Consider the following 22029-nt stretch of genomic DNA (forward strand, 5'->3'; position numbering starts at 1 on the left):
TAAATTACAAACCTTCCCTTCTCTACATCCTCAATCTTAAACAAATACTCACATAATACTGAAAACACACACACACAGACGTACACATAAATACAAACCTCAGCTTTGATCTTGTTGTCTCCAAAGCAGAGATGCTGTAGGTAGGCTGCAGCATTGGACTGTACCGATGGGAACTGGTGCTGTAACATCTGGATCACCTCTGGCAGCTCCGGATCTCTCCACCCAAACTCTCTACAGAGAGACAGACAGACGGAGACACTTTGATTCCTTAAGAACCTTAACAAAGCACCTCACCCAAACACAAGAGATTACCTGAAAGAAGTCCAAAAAAAAAAAAAATCACAGACTGCCTTCCCAACATACCCAGATTCATGTACATAGGTAAAAAGTATAAACAGAGAAAGACAGACAGATAGATAAAATGAGAGAGTATAATGAGAGAGGGATTTAAATGTCAATATCGACTTTGTTCTATTTTCAACCAAAGAGCTCTTTCCTTATGGGAGAGAGCTCTACAGGCTAAGCACAACACATCCTCATAGTTAAATGACCAAATAGGTCAACTCACCATCCACTCCAGAACGGCCCATAGGAGTTTTCTAAAATGCAGCTTTCCAAAACCGTTACAAATCACTGTTAAATAATAATTATGTTTTATGGTGTGACAACACAGTGGTTAAGGTCTGGTTAGGTTTAGGCACAAAAACCACTTGGTTAGGGTTAGGGAAAGATCATGGTTCGGGTTAAAATGGTAACTTGAAACATGGTGTAGGTTCAAATGACTGCTTCTTTAAAGGTAGGTTACCTTCGTCATCATGGCAACAGTAAACACCGTGACAATTGTAATTATGGTTTTTAAAAAACTGTCCCAATTCGTGGTTGGAAGCAGGGCACGAACAGCAGCCTCCTGCAGCTAAGTCCATTTGCCAGTTTGCCATCTATCTATCTAGTCATCCACCGAACCCAACACCTATAATTATGGAAATTTGTCACCTAACATAGACATCATCTGAACTGTGTTACCTCTCTGCATCATAATTACTACAGCTGCTAGATGGTGTTTGTCACTCTTAATGTAACTATAGGTTGTTTTTGGCTACTGAATTTACGATCTATATTGTTATTTTTCTTGGGAGGATGGGCTAGCAAAGCAACACAGTGTGACAGAGACAATGCAAATCACACACTGAATGCCCAATTGCCAAAACATTATTATTTCCACCCATCACAGGCACAGGAAATGAGCGGGAGTGAAGATGAGGCCAGCAGGTTAAGCAAATGGTATCCATGAACATTTTGACAAACAAACGGGGAAAAATTGGGCTCAAGCTGTATTTGAAAATAACTCGAGAGGAGTTGGGTTTTCCTTGAGGAACTGTGCAGGGAATCTTTGAAAGTCTGTCAAATCCTTATAGCCAGACGATTCAACATATAGTGAGTTTTTAAGTATGGCAGTGGTAGTCACCATGGCAGACAAAGACAAAAGTGCCACTGACAAAAGCTCCAAGAAGATCCAAAGAAAAATAAAAACAGGTGGCAGTTTTGTCTGTGTACTTTGACTGATGTGATTTTATGTGAAATGCAAAATGCAGAGCAAAAGGACTATAGAGATGAATATTTATGATCAAAGTGGTTGGCAAAAATGAGGATTGTAGAGATTACCACCTTGAAGAGCAAGTTGAGGAGCAAGTGCTTATTTTTGGTATATATCTGTTTGAGGCCATTTAATCTCTATAAATAGATATCTGCATATGAATGCAGAATCTGTAGGCAAGGGACAATATTTTCGGGATTAGAAGCGTTCTGTTTTCTTTTTCCCGTTCCAGCAATTTTCTATAAGAACATGCTTAGGTTGCTTGCAGGTAAACAGTCCATGTGGGGAGTGAAAGAGGTGGAATGCATTCGCCAAAATATTGTCTGGACCTAAAACACCTACAGAAAGTATCAATGTTTGTGTGGTTTTAAACTGTTAACTGAGTGTAAACTGGCTACTTGTGAAACAATCCAGTTGTAGATGTTGTCTTTCAACTCCAACTCCATTCTCGCATCTCAAGTTGCTAATTAGACTGTAAACAATGACCAACACACAGAAGAGGAAATCTTGACCTGGATATCCCTTATCCATTATCCAGATATCCGCTGGCTACACCAGAACCCCCGAAATATTGGCCATTGCCCCCAGAGGGTAAATCCTCATCAGACGATAGCCGATGGGTTCCGAGATTGGAGGCCGTGTGCATTGTCTTGATGTAATGAAACAATGCAAGCAAGTTATAGTAATAGAAATAAAGTGAATTTCAGAACAACCATGAATTCAAACAGGCCCAGAAATTCTTTCGAAGAATTGCACAACACAGCATTACTACTGCCCGCATGCTGTCTGCAGTGTGAGAGGTGTGAGTTATGTTCAATACTTTCTACCATTAGGAGTTAACACTCCTATGAGCACACTGGACAAAGTGAAATAAATGTTTTGTCCCTTGGTAATACCCAGGAAATGGTCTCCTTTATTGTATTATCCCCTGCTGATAATTGTTTTGCTACGGTCCCCAAATGAGGAAATTATGAGCGTGTGAGTAAGTGTGGGCGACTGTGTGTGTGTGTGTGTGTGGATGCACATGTGCGCATCTACTGTAATATTTTCTCCAATAACCACTCTGTAAACTGTTTCTCTGACCCCCCTCCTCCCTTTGCCTCCCTGAAACTGTCAACTCTCAATGTGATCTGAAGAAAACCTACTGTATGTTGAAATTTTGTGACTCCCATTGACTGTGGTATTTGAGGATTGATTTTGTTGTTTCTGCCGTCATGCTCACTGTTCTGTGCCAAAATGCGGCTCACTGTAATCTCCATCAAGTTATCGTGAAAAACGTTGATTTATTTTGCCTCCTAGCTCAGCAGCCCCAAACATGAAAATGTGTAAATATTGACCTGCCTGGGGAGTTAAAATTGATGGGGTAGAGGATGTGTATGTGCGTGTGTGTGTGTGTGTCTGAAGTTTTTGCACCAGAAAATGAAGCCTCAACACCGTGCTCTCATCTCTGTCGGATCAAGAGAATGTGGTCTATGAAACATCTGTGAAAAGCAGAGCATTCACGGGGAGTAAACATGGCTCTCAAAGATAAAGCAAGCTCCAGCGTGGACGGCTCTTTATCTGCCGAATGATAAGTGTTCATTCAGCCAGAAAGCAGGACTGAAGGAGGGAGGTAAAGGAGAGATAGAGAGACGGAGGAAAGGGGAGGGATTCCCAAGGCATTTAGGGGATTTAGGAGGAGAGACCCTCAAACAACGCTCCTTAAATCACACAGCCAGATACCATCAGGGCAGTTTGTTTGTTTACGTGTATGTGTATGTGTGTGAGTGTGTGGCAAGATTAAGATAGGATCATGATGTGTGTTTATGTGGACACAATTGCCTCGCCGCCTGTTTGTCTCTGTGTGAGTTTGTGTCTGTCAGTGTCTGTGTGTGTGTGTGTGTGTGTGTGCACGTACTTGCAAGTGTATTCATATCCATCTGTGTCTGGACTTCAGTGTATGTATCTGACAATGTGTTAATATGCATGATTGCGTGTGTTTTGAGAGTGTGTGTGTGTGTGTGTGTGTCATACATCCCCTCCAGCCACCCAGCTCTGTCAGTGTAGTTAATAGAAAGCAGAGTGATCTGCTGATAAGATAAGCATCATGGCTCACCATTAATTAAAAACCCCTGATAGGGAGAGAGACAGAGTGAGAGGAACAGAGCAGGGGAAAGAAAGAGTGAAACAGAGTGAAACACAGAGAGAGAATGAGAATGAGAAGGGTGAGTTAAGGGAAAAACCAGAGCATCTGAAGGCACCTGTGGGTACAGCAGGGAAGAAGAAGCTGGTAGGAGACAGAAAAATGAAAAAAAAAAAGGGATACAGAAAGAAGAAAACAACCCTCAGATAAGATGCCAGTCATGTCAACACAGGTGCTAATGAGAGCTACAGCCCCGGTAGACGCATCGCCAGGCGACAAGCCAATGACGTGAAACAGCGGGATGCAAACAGAGAGAAATATAACCCGCGTAAGGGAGAACTGATCAAAGAGGTAGTGCCAACAAAACTGCAGGGTTCATGCTAAATACCCACACAGCTTTTAAAGAATCTGCAACACAATATGTTGCTGCTTATGTGCCATATTCTTTATGCTATTTTATTACTTTATGTCTAGTGTGGTAATAAATGCAACAGAGTACAATTTGTTAACATGTAGTTTGTTTTCTTTTTTTTACCTGAGCTACATCTTCCTGATACGACAAATTAGGTGGCACCTTTGCAGCACAGATCCCCATTCCTGGTTAGACTGGTTACTTTGCCATTTCTTGAGGCATGCGGAGGCATGATGCAGCGAAATACTTTCAATGGAAACAATAGATATGGCAGGAGAGCAGTCTGACATACTGAGAATAAAGGCAGGTGGTGAGGGGGTTGGGGAGGGAGGGAGTGGGGAAGCAGAGACAGAGTGATATAACTGGGACAGAGAAAAAGACTGCTGTGTGATGGTATGGCTTTGATGCAGACACACACACACACATATGGGGGGGGTGGGTGGGGTAGGGAGGCGAAATGTGATAGAAGAGTACAACATATAAAAATACAAGGATTATCAAAGGATTTCTTTCTTTTCATAAAACTTCTCTTCATCTCTCTCTTTTCATGTCCGGGTCTCACGGGACCCCTGAAATTCTGAAATCACAACCTGACCACTGACGTACAGTACAGCAATACATCTTCCTATTGTTGCATCGTTCATTGTCATGTTCTCTGTATCCCTGAACTCATACGGACAAAATGGCAGAGGCAGAGTGTGGATGCATGATTGATTTAACTCAGTATGTCATAAATAAAGACAAGGCTAAAAAAAAAAAAAAAAAAAGATGAGTGCCACTGAGTTATGAAGTTTAGTGTCTCGTGTTCATGAAAGAGTCAAACTAACTGCCTGGAAAGGCAGCTGAGTGGAATGGCCTTGGACATAGTCACTACTATAAGAATTTTATATATAAATATATTTATACAATCACCTGTCACGGGACATACAATACATTACAGGAATACTATGGTAATATAAACTGGGTGATATCTCTCTCTTGCTTTGCACAACACTAAAGATTAGCCAATAGAAAAGGGTCAGTTAAGTTCCTGCATTTCATATTTATTGTTCAGTTTAAGGTTTTGTAATTCTTACAGAAGTGTCCATCCCACTGGAGAGCCCTTGAGCAACAGCTTCAGAACTGTCACTCTATAGCTGCCCCTGACCTTTATCTGATCTGATTCACTGCCTTCACAACCTCATATGGTGCATGATTATACACACAATTTTAAAAACTCAAGGGCACATGATTTGGATCTCCTAGCCCAAATCACATCCTTCAGCAGGGCCCCTATTCTATCCGGAGTGACAGCTCCACACAGGAAGCTTGTCCCGCTGGCCTTAATCTGATTGGACAAGGCCTGTCATGTCTGTTAACTGATTGGAGGGTCAGGAATGGAGGGACTGGCAGTGTGCATACCAAAGCAGATGCTAATTAGGACCTGAACATCAATCTTAATCACTGAGTTGGAATGGAGGGGGGCAGAGAGAGAGTGTGTGGGAGGGAGAGATTGAGACTGAGAGAATAGAGGAAAAAAGTGGGATGAACAGCAGAAAGAAAGAAAATGCAATTTAGGTAATTTACTGCCTTGGTGATCAAATTTCTCCTGTTACTCTAGAGGAACTGAATAAAAGTTTGACTTTGACAAAGGAGCAAATGGCGCACTTTTCAAATATTGGTTATTAAATCATTCTAACAGTCTACAGTCAACTTATTCCTCTCATTTCCTCACATCTTCAACCACATCTTCCCACAACTAGCCTTCTTTTTTATATCTTCTTTCTGTCTATGAACGCTGATAATCTACAGCTTGTGTATGTTGGATGTGAGTAAATATTGTGCTTCTGTCTACAGTACTGTAGGTTGGATGTGCTGGTGTTTTATGCATCAGTCCCTCTGTGTATGTACATGCATATGTGTGTAAATGCTCCTCTTTGCATCCTCAGGTAGAGTACATTACTGAAGGTTACAGTAAGTCAATACAAAAAAAGAGACTTCAGCAATTCTACTGATAAACAGCACACAGAATAAGACATACGTGCAAATGCACAAACATTGACTCTAAGTGCAGTGCTGGGTCTCTTTAATTAAGTGCAACTTAATTAAGATGCTATCCAGGAAAATAACCAACACGGTTGATGTGCCCTACTGATAAATGCTTGAAAGTTTCTCTTTGGCATTCACAGCCAAGGCCACAGGATTCATCTCAGCTGCAGAGGGTGGTGATAGTAGACACAGGTAAGGATTTAATATGTATTTAAAATATATTCTACCTCAAAAAAAAAAAAAGTTTTCACAAATTATGGTCATATATAATTAATTTCCATTGGTTGACAAAATATTGGTGGAAACATAATGTTACCTAGATTATGTTTAGTTTTGTTTCAATGTAAGAGGAAAGCTGTAAGTTAGCAGGTCAGGATGGACAGTGGGCATAAAAGGTATATGACTGTGACCTTGGAAACTTGGGTTGATATATATCTTTTTAAGGGGACATATCATGGTTTTTGTGATTTTCTGTGATTTTTATACTGTTATGATGTCATATGTCAATGCTAAACATGGTCAAAGGTCCAAAACTTGAGGTTGACGTATATGAAAATGCTCCCTGAAAGTCAAAAGCCAGGACTTCAGCCTGCTCTGAACGCTTTGTTTGTAATGTTACCCCTACTTCCTCCTCGTGATGATATCAGATTGTTTGTACGAGCCCACAAATGGCTGTCCCTTCCGTAGCCTTTTTTGCTGAAGTTATTAAGTTTGTTCCATGTGTTTTTCACGTTGTCCTGTCACATATTTCAGATCTCATTAAGGCTCGAACATGTACAGATGTATTTGAGGAGTTTCCATTCCGAGTAAAAAACAAGAAGAAGAAGTGAAATCCTGCTATAAATAAGGAGGTTTTTTTTAACTGTTGAGCCTCATACTCCATGTGCATGAGACAAAGGCAAGCCTGCATGCATTCACAAAGCCTGATAGTTAAAGTCAGTTAAAGATGAAGGATCGCCTCATCTTTAACTGAGTCAACCCCGCTGTTTTCTCCACAACGGCCACCGAGGATCAGCTGAGGAGCCAAGCTGCACCCAAAAGACGGACTGAAACACAAACGCTACTCGCCTTCTGAAGCGACCAAGTAAGAGGCGTCTGGGCAGAGATAGATTATGAAAGTGTGTTATTTTAAGCTTTATTGTTTGTGTTATTTTCAGCTTCAGTGCTGTTGTTTGTTATGCGAATTGTTCAGCAACTGAAAAATGTATTGACATTGTGTTTTGCTATAATGCATTATATATAGTAGATATATTACTGATATATTGATATGACCAGCTTTATCTTGTGTACAAAAAAAACATACATGCTATTATATCTCTTAGGAGCAGTTGCCTGTGTAGAGTTGTTACAAACAACTTGGCCTTTTACAATATGGCATGTTTTGCACATGCTCTTCTGCTCCACTAAATATTTTTTGTGTGGAACTCTGTTGTGGAAGAACACAAGTCCCAGCCACAGTAAAAGGGATCAATGAAAGGTGGGGGAAGAGAGAGGATGATGCACATAATACCCAGGCAGACAAATGGATAGATAGAGATGGCTGGATGGAACCTGGGATGGATCTCATCCAGAAATTAACAGTTGACAAAAAAAATCTGTGGTGAGTCAGCTGCAATGAAAACACCTCATCTTCTGTCATCATCCTCCTCCTCCTTTGATACTGCTACCCAGTTTGAGCACATGGAAATGACTCTGGTAATCAAAGAACACCTCTCTCTGTGGAAATAGAAAAGTGAGCAGGCAGTATTAATTCTACATAGAAGGTAAATCATGAAGAGAAAGACAGAAGAAAAGTAGAGAGGAGAGGAGAAGAGAAAAGAAAATGAGAGGCCATGAATAAAAGCAACAGAACGTGTTGCAGAGAGTGCAAAGCAGAGGAATGATGAATGGGACGGACGGAGGAAGAGTAGATCACTTCTGTTCTCTAGCTCATCACTTCAATATGAGAAGCCACATGTGACTTTCTCCTTCTTCTATTCCTCCACATACCATCATCCCTGTTTCTCTCTATCTATCTATCTATCTTAGATGAGTCTAGATTTCTTCCATCGGACCCAGGCAGCAACCACACAGACGAAGAAAAAAATCAATACGCTTTCTCTATGGCATCTTCCAGCCTGGGATAGGAGGCTCACGAGGTTGAATAAAAGCGAACAAAGGACTGAGTGAGAAGAATGAGAGGTGTTGAATGAGACTGACTAATATTGAATGAGACAGAGAGAGAGATGATTGTGCAAAAAGAGCTGGTGATAAAATGTACTGTATTTAACCAGAGTAGGAAGCCCAAATAAAATTTGAGCTGATCTTGATCTTCTAATATATACTGATCTTACATTATTAATAAAGTGTTATTTCATGTGCTATAAAAGATTATATAGATGTCTCAATTATTGTAATTGTTGCTTGTCTGTTTTATGTGAGAAAATAAGGTGGAAGTTAAAATACTTGTATTCTTTGCATTCATCAATGTGAGGAGTAAGTGAGTTTAAAATGACAAGCTATTCAAGCTGAATGGCAAAATAATTATGGTACTTCACTGAGTATAAAAAAATTGCCCCACATTTCTTTGATGAGGTCAAAAATCTGTCTTTATCTGCTTTAAATCAGTAAAAATGCTTTTATAGCTCTACTTATAACTTTTCTTCTCCTCTTTCAAGTAGAAAACTGCACTTCATTTACAATTCTTGTCCCACTCCTGAGTTAGTAGAAGGAGTGATTATGCCAAAAGTGTCAAATCCAAAGGATTCACAAAGTAAGGGTGATATGGAGTTTTTTATCTTTAAATGTTCCTTTGGATTTGCACTGTTCTTTCACTGTGTCACTGTTCATTGAACTGCTCTATTAACCAAATACTTAACCAATTTGCATCAGTTTATGAATGTTGGCTTATTCTACGTTTTGCCCTTTTGATAATTTATTCTGGATAAGTGTGTCAACTTGAAAATTAAAATGCAGAAAATGTCATTTAAGAGTGTGAATGTGTGTGTGTGACGCTGGCATGGGGGAACATTAGTGGAACATTAGTGTGCATGGCCATGGAGTGATTTTCCAGGGTAAGGAAAACACAAACGCCAGCACTAGCCCTTGCAATTAGCTGAACACACAGAATCGGAGGCCTAATCGAATAGGGCATTAAGCTGACAGACAGGTGTGCTTTTATAAACACACACACACAAGGGTGTTCACACATGCACATCCACAGTGTATTGAATATATACACATGCGGCAGTTAAGCACAGGTGCACACACTCACATGGACATAAACATTCAATAAATTGCACACACAAGTGCACACCCTTGCCCATATGCATATGCATTGAAGACACACAAACACACACTCTCATATCATCAAAGAGGCAAAAATGCACACATATTCACACAGCTATTATCCCACATTTGCTGATCAATAATTTTCAGCCCGGTGGCACTATTCCCCCGTTACACAGTGCAATTACTGGATGTTTACACAGCCAAACAATGGGCCAGTGAAACATATACTCAGTCAAGCATTCATTAGACGGGGGCCAATAGAAGCTGAGGTGACCTAAACCATTATAATGTATCACTCACGACCCTCATTAAGATTGAGCTGTGTATTCTACTGTATCTAAAGCAGGAATAAAGCACAATCTGGTAGCCTCAGAACATCTATTCGATTGAAAAACAATTGGTAACCCTTTCTTTTTAAGTCCCCTAATTACTAAGTATTTACCCGGTAAATATATGGTATACTATAGTATATTATTGGGTAATTACCGCTGGTAATAAGTAGGTAAATACAGTGAAACTACAGCTGAAATGCTAAGAAAAACCTCTACTATTACCCATCAACTCAACTAAGTACTGTATAGTTGTGACCAGTTTAGGTTGGTAATGACTCAGATATAATTGCGTACTTCCTAGGAAAGTTCCAATTCTTAGAAACACCTCCTCTATTACCCTCAATTCAAGTTACAATTATGGTTATCCAAGGTTTATGTTGGTATCAGCCCAAGTTTAATTATGTACTATCTAGAAGTTAAGATAGTACTTTCCAATAAATTACTTTTTCTTATATAGTAAAACAACAGAACCCACAATGAGAAGAGCTCTTGTAACCAAAAATAAAATGGAATAAAATAAAAAAGTCCTCAGTGTCTCTCTTTTTTCCTTAAATGTCTCTCTTTCCGGGTAGGATAAAATGGTGTGTGATGATCATTCCTTATCTGGCAATTTTCTGCAAATCCGTTGTTTCAGTCCTGTAGAATGGGATCTGAGGCAGCTGGCCACACCGCTTCAAGGTTTCCCCCAGAATGTTTCACCACTGGGACTGGCTCGCCATCACGTTCCAGCAAAGAGTTAACTCCAAGCTACAAATCCAGTGTCATCAAAAACCAATCTGCACATACAGTACAGAATAAATCAGATAAATCATCATACAGTCTACTTTCAAATGAGATCTCATCCATTTCCTCAAAACTCAATTTCACAACCCTATTGTCCAGGGATTTTTCTTATAATTTTATAGTATTCCACCAAAAATGAACTTCACCTGGTATCAGTAAATCAAGGTATTGCTCATATAAATGAAATACATTCCCCACATCTCTCATATAACATACAATTATAATCTCTTTAAACAGGATCTGACAGAGCAGAATAACCAACCAATAACACACCCTATTCATCCACAATACTTTGTAGTACTGTACAAAATATTCTGATTGGTTTTAGCTTTATTTCACACAAATTAACTATTGCTCATATTCTCTTAAACTAGCAAGACGCTATGCTATTACAGTAACTATGCTACTAGTTCAGGCTAAGTCAACTCACCGGAGCTTCCAGGATAAAAAAAAAAGATCACAATTCAATTAGGCTAATAGAGGGAAGGGTCACTGCAAATCAATACAAAGTTCTTCTGAGTGATCACCTTTATCCTATGATGACACATTTCTATCCTGATGGAATGGTCTTTTCCAGGATGACAATGTCCCAATTCACAGGGCACGCTGGGTCACTGAATGGTTTGGTGAGTATGAAAATGATGTGAATCATATATTATGGCCTTCACAGTCAGCAGATCTCAACCCACTTGAATACTTATGGGAGATTTTAGACTGATGTGTTAGACGGCGCCCTCCCCCACCATGATCAAAACACCAAATGAGGGAATATCTTTTTTGAAGAATGGTGTTCATCCCTCCAGAAGAGTTCCATAGACTTGCAAGGCTTCCTTTTACAGTACAGTTTCAGCTTACTTACTGAGTAAATAGTAAAAACATCTGCAAAAACGTACCCAGTATTTAAGAAGATGCACCATTGCACTAGAGGAAGACTGTTCCTGTGGAGGTTATTACCAGGTACTTATACGGTAAATCTAATAAACCCTTTATAGATGTGTGTAGCTATGAACAATAACTATATAAGAAAAAGTAATTTATTGGAAAGTACTATCTTAATTTCTAGATAGTGCATAATTAAATTTGGGCTGTTACCAACATAAACCTTGGATAACTACAATTGCAACTTGAATTTAAGGGTAATAGAGGAGGTGTTTCTAAGAATTGGTTGCCTACTATCCTAGGAAGTACGCAATTATGTCTGAGTTATTACCAACTTAAACTACTCACAACTACACAGTACTTAGTTGAGTTGATGGGTAATAGTAGAGGTTTTTCTTAGTATTTCAGCTGTAGTTCCACTGTATTTACCTACTTATTACCAGCGGTAATTACCCAATAATATACTATAGTATATCATATATTTACCAGGTAAATACTTAGTAATTAGGGGACTGTAAAAGGAAGGGTTACCAAACAATTTGGTTGTAGTAAGAGACAGAGTATAAAACGATGCTGTTTCAAGTGGGCTTTATAAAACAGCCAACGTCATTGGGAATGACTTGTGTACTCTACTGTGTCCAAAGTGGTAAGAAAGCCAAAGTGATATACATTATTACTGTATATCACTGCAAGGAGGTCTCTTCATTTTTGAAACAGTTTCAGGAGAGATGTTAGCTGATTATAATGGTTTTCATTACTCTCCTATTTGGAGCAAGTATCCAAATCCAAGCAGTAAATTTTTGTATCCTGATTTTAAGTTGAGTAATGCCAACCTTCTTTAGACTGAAGTGGGTTTTGGCAAAGATTGATTGATGAGAGAACTGACATCAGTGAACCACCATCAGCATGTACTGCGATGCCGTCCGACAATAACCACTCTTAATTTCAGCCATGATACAACACAAGTGAATAAATTGACCAATCAAATCCCCATCCACTGCACTCAGCCAATCAAAGTGCAGGCAGAAGATTAAGCTGCTGGATGAACGAGAGCTTGCTGAAAAATTACTGCCCCATTGTCTCTTGATTTGCAAGCCGAGATGCAATCATGTCAACGAGTCTGCTCTGGCCTCTGAATGACAAACAAGAAAGGTGAGCTATTTTTACTGTGATGATGCTAATGAGGATGCTGACCTGTGTGTGTGTATGTGTGTGTGTGTGTGTGTGTTGGTGTGTGTACATGACCAGTAAATGCACCTTCACGCCTCGCAATCTAATGAAGATCCAACACACTGACAGTTTGTGTGTCCGTGTGTGTCATGCAATCACAAATCATCCAGAATTATTCTGCCATGTGAATATTAAACTGATAAGGTCAAGCTGGACATTAGCACTATCTGTATGTGTGTGTGCACATGCGTGTAATCCGTTCATCTGCTGCCAGATTCATATTACAGAATCAGACATTTACTGTAGAGGTCACAAACCTACCCTGAAATTAAACAAGAGGTGGCCTGCCAGACACATGCAGATAAACACAAACTTTTGCCCTCTGTTGGTATTTGACCCCCTCCCTCTCTCTCACACACAATGTGTCTTGTGCGTGTTTGTGTGTGCTTGTCTGTGTTAAAACCTCCTCCCTCCTTCCTTGACAGGTTCCATTTGGAGTTCACTCACAGCTGCTGGGCCATGCTAAATGCCCTCTGCTGTCTACCTGCTCTATGTCGGAACAGTCTATCTTAAATAATGTGTTGTAGGGGCCACTCAGGGGCCACATGGCACTACAGATTGGACACTACATTGGACAGTACCATGAAGGTAATCACCCCAAATGTTTGACCATGAATTTGTCTGTGATTGTGGGTGGATCATGAGACAATTGGCTACTGTGCTTCTCCAGTAAAAATCGAACTCTGCTAACCAGGCATCTCTAACCCCTGACCCCAGTAATGTTTCTCGTTAAAATGCTTAAGAAATCAGGTTACTGCAGGAAGTAATCCAGTTACTTAAGAACATGTAAATGCACTGACTTGCTCTGTTTGAAGTCATGACCTATTAGTTGTGACATAGAATGAAAATGAATTCACTTATTCAGAGCAGTTTGGTTCTCCAATGACAACAACAATCACTTCACACACAGGTTAAATAGCCACGAGCAGCATTTGCCCTTTTGCAAACATTTATACCTTCAAATCATTACTATAGACATGCTGTATTGTCAAAGTCCTGTTGCTGAATTCAATGTCTTTCCAAAGCAGCATTTACTTTCCAAACAATTCCTCTAAACAATAGGCAGTTATGCAGCTCTTATATATCTAAAACAAAATAGCTCCATAATTCATTTTGATTCGCCACTGTCCAGGCATTACAGGGTAATTTTGAACTTCCAGTTCACCTTGAGGTGACTAACCTCTCCTTGGGTACTGTGCAAGTTTTGGTGTGGGAATATTAATATTTCAGTACCGCTTGTGTGCAGTGTGTTTGTGAGAGAGAGATGCAATCAGTGAAGGTGACGCAAGAGGGAGGAAAAACTAATAAACCAGTGATTGGCTTATGCACCTGCTATTCTCATTAGTTCACACTGGGGCAATAATATAACACAGAAAAGTGGTAGCAGTACTGGATTTGCTAACAGCTGTGTAAAACAATACAGAGAACATGCTGGTAATGATAGTGACTATGGAGATGATGACATAAAGAGTAAGAACATGGTAATGATGAATATGAATAAGAAGATAAAAAGGAATAATTTAGACAATGAAAAACCAGACATGACCATGACATTGATAATGTTGATTACACTGCTTCTGAGATCGATGGTAGTAATGATTGTCATGTGTCACTGACATTAAAGCAATATTTTTGGCTGGACTAGCCACAGACCAGCCCTATAACCCCCAAATGTCTGTCACTGACTGACTCACTGACTGAGTGATGAAGTTACATCATTGGTGTGGCCGGCCTTGTGTTGGAGTTTCCCCATTGGCCGTTGCCTTTCAAAATGAATCGGCGCAAACAGTTTCAATTATGTCCTCGGGGGAATTTACAGCAGAGCCCTTGAGCGCAGCCTCGAAATAACTTTTAAAAAACACACATTTACCAACTGAAGGGTCTGACACAGAGGCTCCGACACTGACAGGAGCACCAACCCGTGGACACAAAGAGCCACAATGGATCCATTTCACCAGACTGCACGATGGCTAGCAGCTAGATATCATGGCTAACACCGTTTGCATAGCTGTGCCATGCTGTGTGTAGTAGAGCTGCTGCAGTTACCGTGTTACTGTGGTAACGCAATCATGTCACATCCACTGCAGAGTCGAGCTGAAGTGAGCAGCTCAAGTTATTCTATTATTTATTTACTTATAAAGAATGATGTGCCGAAGGCCGACCAATATTCCTGCTGAAAAGTTGGACTCTAAATGACAACACTGGAATAAAGATTTAGAACATCTGTTGAGTACGAACATTTAGACTACAGAGGCTACAAAGAATAGACTACTTCAGGAATACATGCATTCAAATAGTTTACCTTTTAGGTCCGAATATGAGACAGTTTTTTTCCCTGGAACTACATCTGAAAAAGTGAGGTTGTCTTATATTTGGGGTCTAGACAATTACATGTTCACAACATCAGATATTCTTTTTGAATGGGTAAAGTACCGCTGTAAAACCAACTCCTACATGGAGTGTTGCATTATGGGTTGCTTGTAGCCTTAATGTTGCTAGGCTAGTGAGTGTCTTTAAGTCTGTTTATCGTGACTGTGTCCAGTTTAACCTGTAGGAGTTTCTGATGGCTCATATAATGTGTTTTTCTGCAATGGAGGAAATAAATTCATGAAGAGTGAAAACGAGTCGAAAGCGTCTTCTGACGTCTCTACTGCAGAAACAGAATATGTATAAGCTGCCAAATACCACTGTGATAAATGATAAGGAGCTCAAAAAGACAAACAGGCAGTCTTATAAATGCTAACTGCTGGAGGAAATAATTTTTGACTGCCTTTTTTGAAAGCCTGGTAGGACAGTGCGTGAGTATGTAACTATGATGTAAGTTATATTCAAAAAGTATTTTTTCAAAAACTGTTGTTGAAAAAGGGGGGACTGTCTTAAAATCAGGGGTGCCTTATATTTGGGCCAACACGGTATCTAGGAACCAATTATTTTATAACATCTGAGGTTTACGTTATTTTTTATGGCGGTTACTGTGACTGGCTTTGGTAATTTGTGCGGTAAGGAAAAAAATCAATATGGCGGCACCTCTAGTGTGTAGCCCATCAACTGTATAAAAATAAAGTGTAGCTATGCTGGGCAGGTGACAGGTGTGTTTACAGTGTTTGTGTGCTCTCAAAGACATCACGGCATGGATATAAACTCACACATCTGACAGACTGTTAGCCTAGCATGCTGATCCTACATAAACATATGGATGAGACCATATGTTTACAGACATCTGCAAACAGAAAGAACAGGGGGAGTTAACAGATAAAATAATAATCTCTTTCAAATCAAACATCCCAAGATATAGTGGAAAGTATTGTTCTTGCAACTGTATTTAAAACCTTTTTTTTTCACTCAAACGTTGCTTAACCACGTCATATGATATGCTACTTCAGTACACTTTAACAACAAATATTACTGGAACCACCACGGAGAATTGCAGATGAACATTTAATATCCAGGAATTCACATTACAGACACTACCACTGACTATCTCTGTAACAAATTAGCCACAATTTTGCACATTGACCATACACGGTCCAGCCATATACTAAGTTTTGACTTAGTCTTGTTTGACTGCTACTACCACTACATGCACAACATCAGAGTGTATGAAACCAGATAATGATGAGGACGAACATGAAAGGGCGGAGGGCAGTGAAGGCAGAAAATAAGGATGATCAGATTGACAATGTTGTAATTATGATATTGATAATGATTATATGATTATATTGATGGTAGATAATTGATAATTTCATGATTATGACATGTTTGTGTAACTTGACAGAAAAATAGTGATAATGAATGTACTACTATATAAGAGTACTATAATGTACTGCATTTAAAGATTTTGACATTTCTCATGTGATAATGTACGTCATTCAGTTATACACCTGCTTAAGCACACGCACACGCACACACACACGCACACACACACACACACACACACACACACACACACACACACACACACACACACACACACACACACACACACACACAGACATTAATACAGCCTTCAAAAGCGGATTAAGTGAGACTAAAAGCAGTCATCCACTTCAAATAAGATTGGGATGGAGGCAAGAGAGGAATAAGGAACAGAGCTGTGCAATACAAATATCACATGCTAGAGCTCCAACATGGCTGGGGTTATATACAATGTGACAAAGGGCAGACTATATTCATACTGGGTCCACTGAACACACAGCAAAACGAAAGATTTCAAAAAAATATTTACACAGTTATAGAAACAGTGGCTCCTTCCTTCGGGGAATCGGAGTGATCTTTTATTTTTCCACCTTTTTAATCAGTTTGATCTGAGGTTTGGGTTTATTCGCTGCCTCATATTCACTGAGCAACATTTCAATGACACAGATGAGTGCATTCTCTAAAGAGGTATAATTTGGTAAGAAAACTTATATTTTCCACATGTTCACCCATCCTTGCAAAATGATTGCTGGCATGAAAGTAAAACCCATGATGGAATAGCAGTGAAACTATTACCTAGCTCGAGCAGTACTTGTTTTACAGCTCTGTGACAGCTATAAAACAATAAAGAAAAGACATGTAGCTGAAATTGGTCAAAATAATTTGTATTTTCACTGACAACTCATCTGTAGACTGCATTTACATTGGAAGCATGGTAATCGAATGAAAGTTAATTCATGACATACTTAAATGCTACAGAGATGGTATTGAGAAACGGCCATAATATCGATCTAGCTTTACTGAAATATGAGGTCTGCATTTCACAAGATTCAAGCTTTGGCATTGAGAAATGGCGTTTCAAGACATTCAAGACTGCAAAATCAGTGAAGTGATTCAGGAAAATACACAAAAGGCACAAAATGTACACAGGGGAAAAGCAAACACAATCACGCCTGAATGCACATGTTACTTATTGCAGTATGTGCCAATGCCCACAGAGATGCACACGTGTACTCAAAGCACACACATACACACACACCTGCACTAAGAGGAGTAAGAAAACACTAACAACCTTGTCCAATGACTCATACAAGGGCCTGCCCTCCATCTATTCCTCAATTCACCATTCTCTCTCCCTCCCACTTCTCTCTCTCTCTCTATATATCATTCACCCTTTCTTTTCCCACCATTATTGCACACTCAGATGCAAACATGAACATGCAACTATTATCAGTATGGTGAGAAGAGCCTTAGGGATCACCTCATACCCTGCGGTGAAAAAGGAGCAGAAAGATTGATAGAGGGAAGGAGAGGAAGAGAGCTAGACAGAGAAAGAAAGTGAGGGAGAGAGAGGACTGGAGTTTAAAAAAAAAAAAAAAGTAGAGACAAGCTGCTTTAATAGACACAAAGAACAACAGGAGGGAGTGCAGGAAGGAGAATTGTGTGTTTAGATTGAGAGAGAGGGAGAAAACACTTGGGGCGCTGGATGAATGCCTACACCTCCCAACCCATCATCACTGTCGAGCCTTCTCTACCTGAAGGAGTGCGATAGAGGGGGAGAGAGAGAGAGATGGAGCAATGGATGCATGATGGAGGACTGTTTCTAAATTGAGTCAGCACCCCTAGGATGCATCCAAGTTATTTTATCATGTCTCAATGGAAAAATTGGATTGACTTCGCAAATCACAAGCAGGGGGTCTATGATCAAAACCAGAGAGTTTCCTGGGATGAAAATAAATAATGAAATAAATAACTAGACTGTCAAACGGCTATTTTTACACGGTAAATAGCAGTGTGTCTCCACACTGTAAATAACTGTTGTAGGCCTCCTTGACAATGGCTGCCATCGACACTTTGTCAATTAATCTTTTTTATTTGTTTAGCTTCATTTAACTGGGGTAGATTCATTTAGCACTGACTGATTTTTCAGGGTGGTAAGGAAGCAGATTCAAGAGCTGCTGTTTCACTTCCTCATATAGATTCATCCTGACAGTCTGAGTATTGAACCAATGACCTACCAGTCACAAGCCCACTTCTGGGCATCCTACAGTATTGCCCCCACTGGCTGAACTCCATTCAGTTTAATGCTCCTGTGATCCTGTGTTTGAATATAGCTCAAGGACCTTGTTGACCTTCTTACAGTATGTGTTTTGTCCCTCTCTGTTCTACTATAACATTGACAGTGACTCTGTGCTTTTGAGTGGCTCAGTGGAGAATTTAAGTGTTACATGTGTCAAAATGTTATTTGAGAGGTCTTCCTTCTCAGCCAAGAAATAAACTGAAATCTCATGGAGGCAAAAGAAAAGCAGTCTGAAAGGTTACAAGGAGTCTGAAAAGGTTACAACTACGGTATGTGACAGATAAAAAGTGAGCATACTGTGCATAGACTTATGAAAAACAAAACACACTTATAAAAATGTGTTTTTAACATCCTCTTTCACCCAGTGAAAGGGGGGGGTGTAAGTGTTTTACTTTAGTAAGCCACTTCCACATGGCTGTATTATGAGATGATTGTAATATGCAGGTGCTTTCGTACCTCTGCAGCTGGTGGATACTGTAGCATGGCTAAATGTGGTCACCACTGACAAGAAACAATTGTAATTATAATTTCAGCTGAGCACAACAACTGAGACAAACTAGTGCCTGACAGGACACCTTCTACAACGAGTTTACCTTTGCAAAAGTTCCCTTCTTATTGAATAAACTTGTTCCCCTCTTTGTTCAACTGCTTTTTTATTCTTACCTCCTGTACCTCTGTTCTCCCCAGTTCAGCTTTATTTTAGTTCTTTGGTCATTACAGAGTCCCGCTGGGTCCAATAACAAGCACTTAACGCTTGATTTCCTACAAGCAACTTAGCTGAAAGGTCAAGATCCCTCTCCTGCACATGAGATATACAACTCGCTGACCTTAACATCTGCAGACCCACGGAAGACTGAGCCTTGTGCAATGACAGCAGTGGCATGCAAGATGTACAACTGCTTGACATTAATGCCTGTGGAGGATGTTAATAAAAGAGGTAATTAAAGACAAGATACATTTCTCTGAGTGTAAAGTCGATAGTGCCAAGTTCATGCAAGGCTGCACTGAAGTCCAAGGAAAAATGAAATCTAAGTAGCACTGTCTCATGAGGGCAGTTAAATTGATAGCGCTGTGCTACACATGCAACTGATTTCTGCCGGCATTAAACTAAGATGTACACACTTTGAGTGTCACCAAGAGATCTGTATAGAGGAAATTTGTCTCAACTGGAAGAAACATATTTGATAAAAGAGCTGTTGCAAAGCACCCTAACAAACGTTTTAAAAGGTCTCTACAATGCAAATGCAAAATTACTGAAAAACATACTGTCACAATAGAGACAACTTCCCTTGTTTCAAATCATATTGTGTTTTCTCTGAGTAGGCGAAAATTAAATGTTTTTAGATTATTTCTTTAAGCACATTAAGATAAAGATAAGTTTTGAGTCTTTTACGATGGATATTTACAGTCCTATTGATATTTGTGCTTCATTTCCTCCAGTGTATCATTAGATCTGTAGATGGAGTACGGTTAGACTGTGTTGTTCCCAAGTATGAGTTAGAAGAGAAGCGAGGTGAAGTGAGGCGTGAGGAGGAGAGGAGATATACAGTAATTCTGCTGGTGTGACATTTTCCCATAATCCCTCCCAAATGCCGCCGGTGTCAGGAGACTGAGCAGCAGTGCGAGTATGCGAGGAGGAGGGATGGAGAGCATCTATTGCTTTACTTTTGTTGAGTACGAAGAAGCTGAAACGTATATTAACCTTTTTTTTTTTTCATACCCTATAGATTAGCTTGTAGTGCTGAACAGGTGCATTAACATGTGTGTTTGTGTTCCTGTCTAAGTGGGTAAAAGGTTTGATGGATGTTAATCGAAGAAATGTTAGTGGCAGTAATTACCATAAAAAACAATAACGCAATGATTGGATCAAAAGAACATGGCAGATTCATTACCAACTCCACACATCAGAGTGTGTGCACAAACACACACACACACACACTCAGAAAATGTCCTTCAACCAGTGAAACACTGAACACAGCAATTAAGTCCATGCTTTCTATTCTGATTTCTTACTGCCTGACAGCCAAATATGATGTAATCGTTAGCCTCAGCATCTACTTGTGTGTGTGATTTATGTGCCAAGTTTTTCCATTTGTCTAAATACTTTAATGTCTAAATGTGTGACTACACGGTGGCCACCTAATTCTAAATGATCTGTCTTTCTGTTTCTGTTTCATCTATCCTTCTATCTCCCAGCCCTCAGATTCAGGGAGAAGATCAGCGTTGCAGAAAGGAAGGCAGACACACAGGGTTGCTATCATCCCAAGGTCACACACACACACTCACACATACACACACATATACACACTCACAAACAGATAGGCCACCTCAGAAAAGGAAAATAACTACAATGGGCAATTTACCCAGAACAGGCAGGGATGATGGCCAGGGCACAGATGCACGCACACACACACTCGCGCACACACACATACACACAGCTGTGCCTCAGGGCCAAGGTTCTGGCAATGCATCATTACCCTCCCTTGGAGGTGATTCCATATCCCAGCATGCATTTCTCATGTGGAGAGGAAATTACCCCTGGGCTGTGCTGAGAGCCAATAGAGTGTGTCCTTTCCTCTATCTGTCTCTCTCTCTTCCTTCCTTTCTCTTTCTTTAAATCCCTCACTCACCCTGGGACTGTGTCTCTTACACCTTTACTGTCCTCCCTCTCTTGTTCTCTCTCCCTGACTCACCCATTTACTAACCCATCCTTTTATCTTTCTCTCACTGCTATCATTTTTTTTCTCTCCTTCTTCCCCCTTTTTTTATCTGATGTAGAAAACAGATTAATAACAAATGACAAAAAGGGACTGACCGGCTCTCTCCCTTTCTGTCCTACCCTCTGTCTTTCCGTCAAGCTGTGTTCATGGTGAGGTTAAACATTAAAGTTACTGTTCTCAGTTACTCCCCTGCAGGCAGAAAAACAAATTAAGGTGGACAAAATTTCTCTTCCCCAGTGCATCTGTCATTAACTTCCCTCACTTTCCCTTTGCTTATTAACAAAAGATCTGTATTAATAGAATAAAAGGAAACAAAAATTGGTATTCAGTATTTAAACAAAATAGACATGACTGCTTTTTTTAATGCAGCCACAATTATAAAGAAGCTGCTAACTTGTAATGCAACCAGGCATTTTTAAAAAGGATGGATATAACATTTTAATGGAAAAATGACAATTCTCCGAAAGAATTCAGCAATCATCGACTACAGTAGCAATGTAATCTGCATAGATAAATAATTTAATGCTGTGTTCATCTGTAAAAAAAAATCTGCCTGATTACAGTCAAATGTTGCATGGTTGTCAGTAGTCACATAGTTAGTACAAATAGTGAATAGAAACAGCAGATGAAGTTATTTACAGAAGTTGAATCTCACACTGCTACT

The 22029-nt window shown here is 39.8% G+C and overlaps 1 protein-coding gene across 8 annotated transcripts in view; it reads right to left on the reverse strand.

The window, feature by feature from the left end:
* Positions 1–22029, reverse strand: part of ctnnd2a (catenin (cadherin-associated protein), delta 2a) — a 279280-nt gene that overhangs the window by 82958 nt on the left and 174293 nt on the right. For all 8 annotated transcript variants that reach the window (XM_044339804.1, XM_044339800.1, XM_044339799.1 and 5 more), the window contains one exon: positions 99–231. In XM_044339804.1, the coding sequence (XP_044195739.1) occupies positions 99–231 (133 nt within the window). The remainder of the gene's footprint in view (positions 1–98; positions 232–22029) is intronic.

The sequence above is a fragment of the Thunnus albacares genome, chromosome 21 (genome assembly GCF_914725855.1).
Source record: "Thunnus albacares chromosome 21, fThuAlb1.1, whole genome shotgun sequence".
In the NCBI taxonomy this organism is placed as follows: domain Eukaryota; kingdom Metazoa; phylum Chordata; class Actinopteri; order Scombriformes; family Scombridae; genus Thunnus; species Thunnus albacares.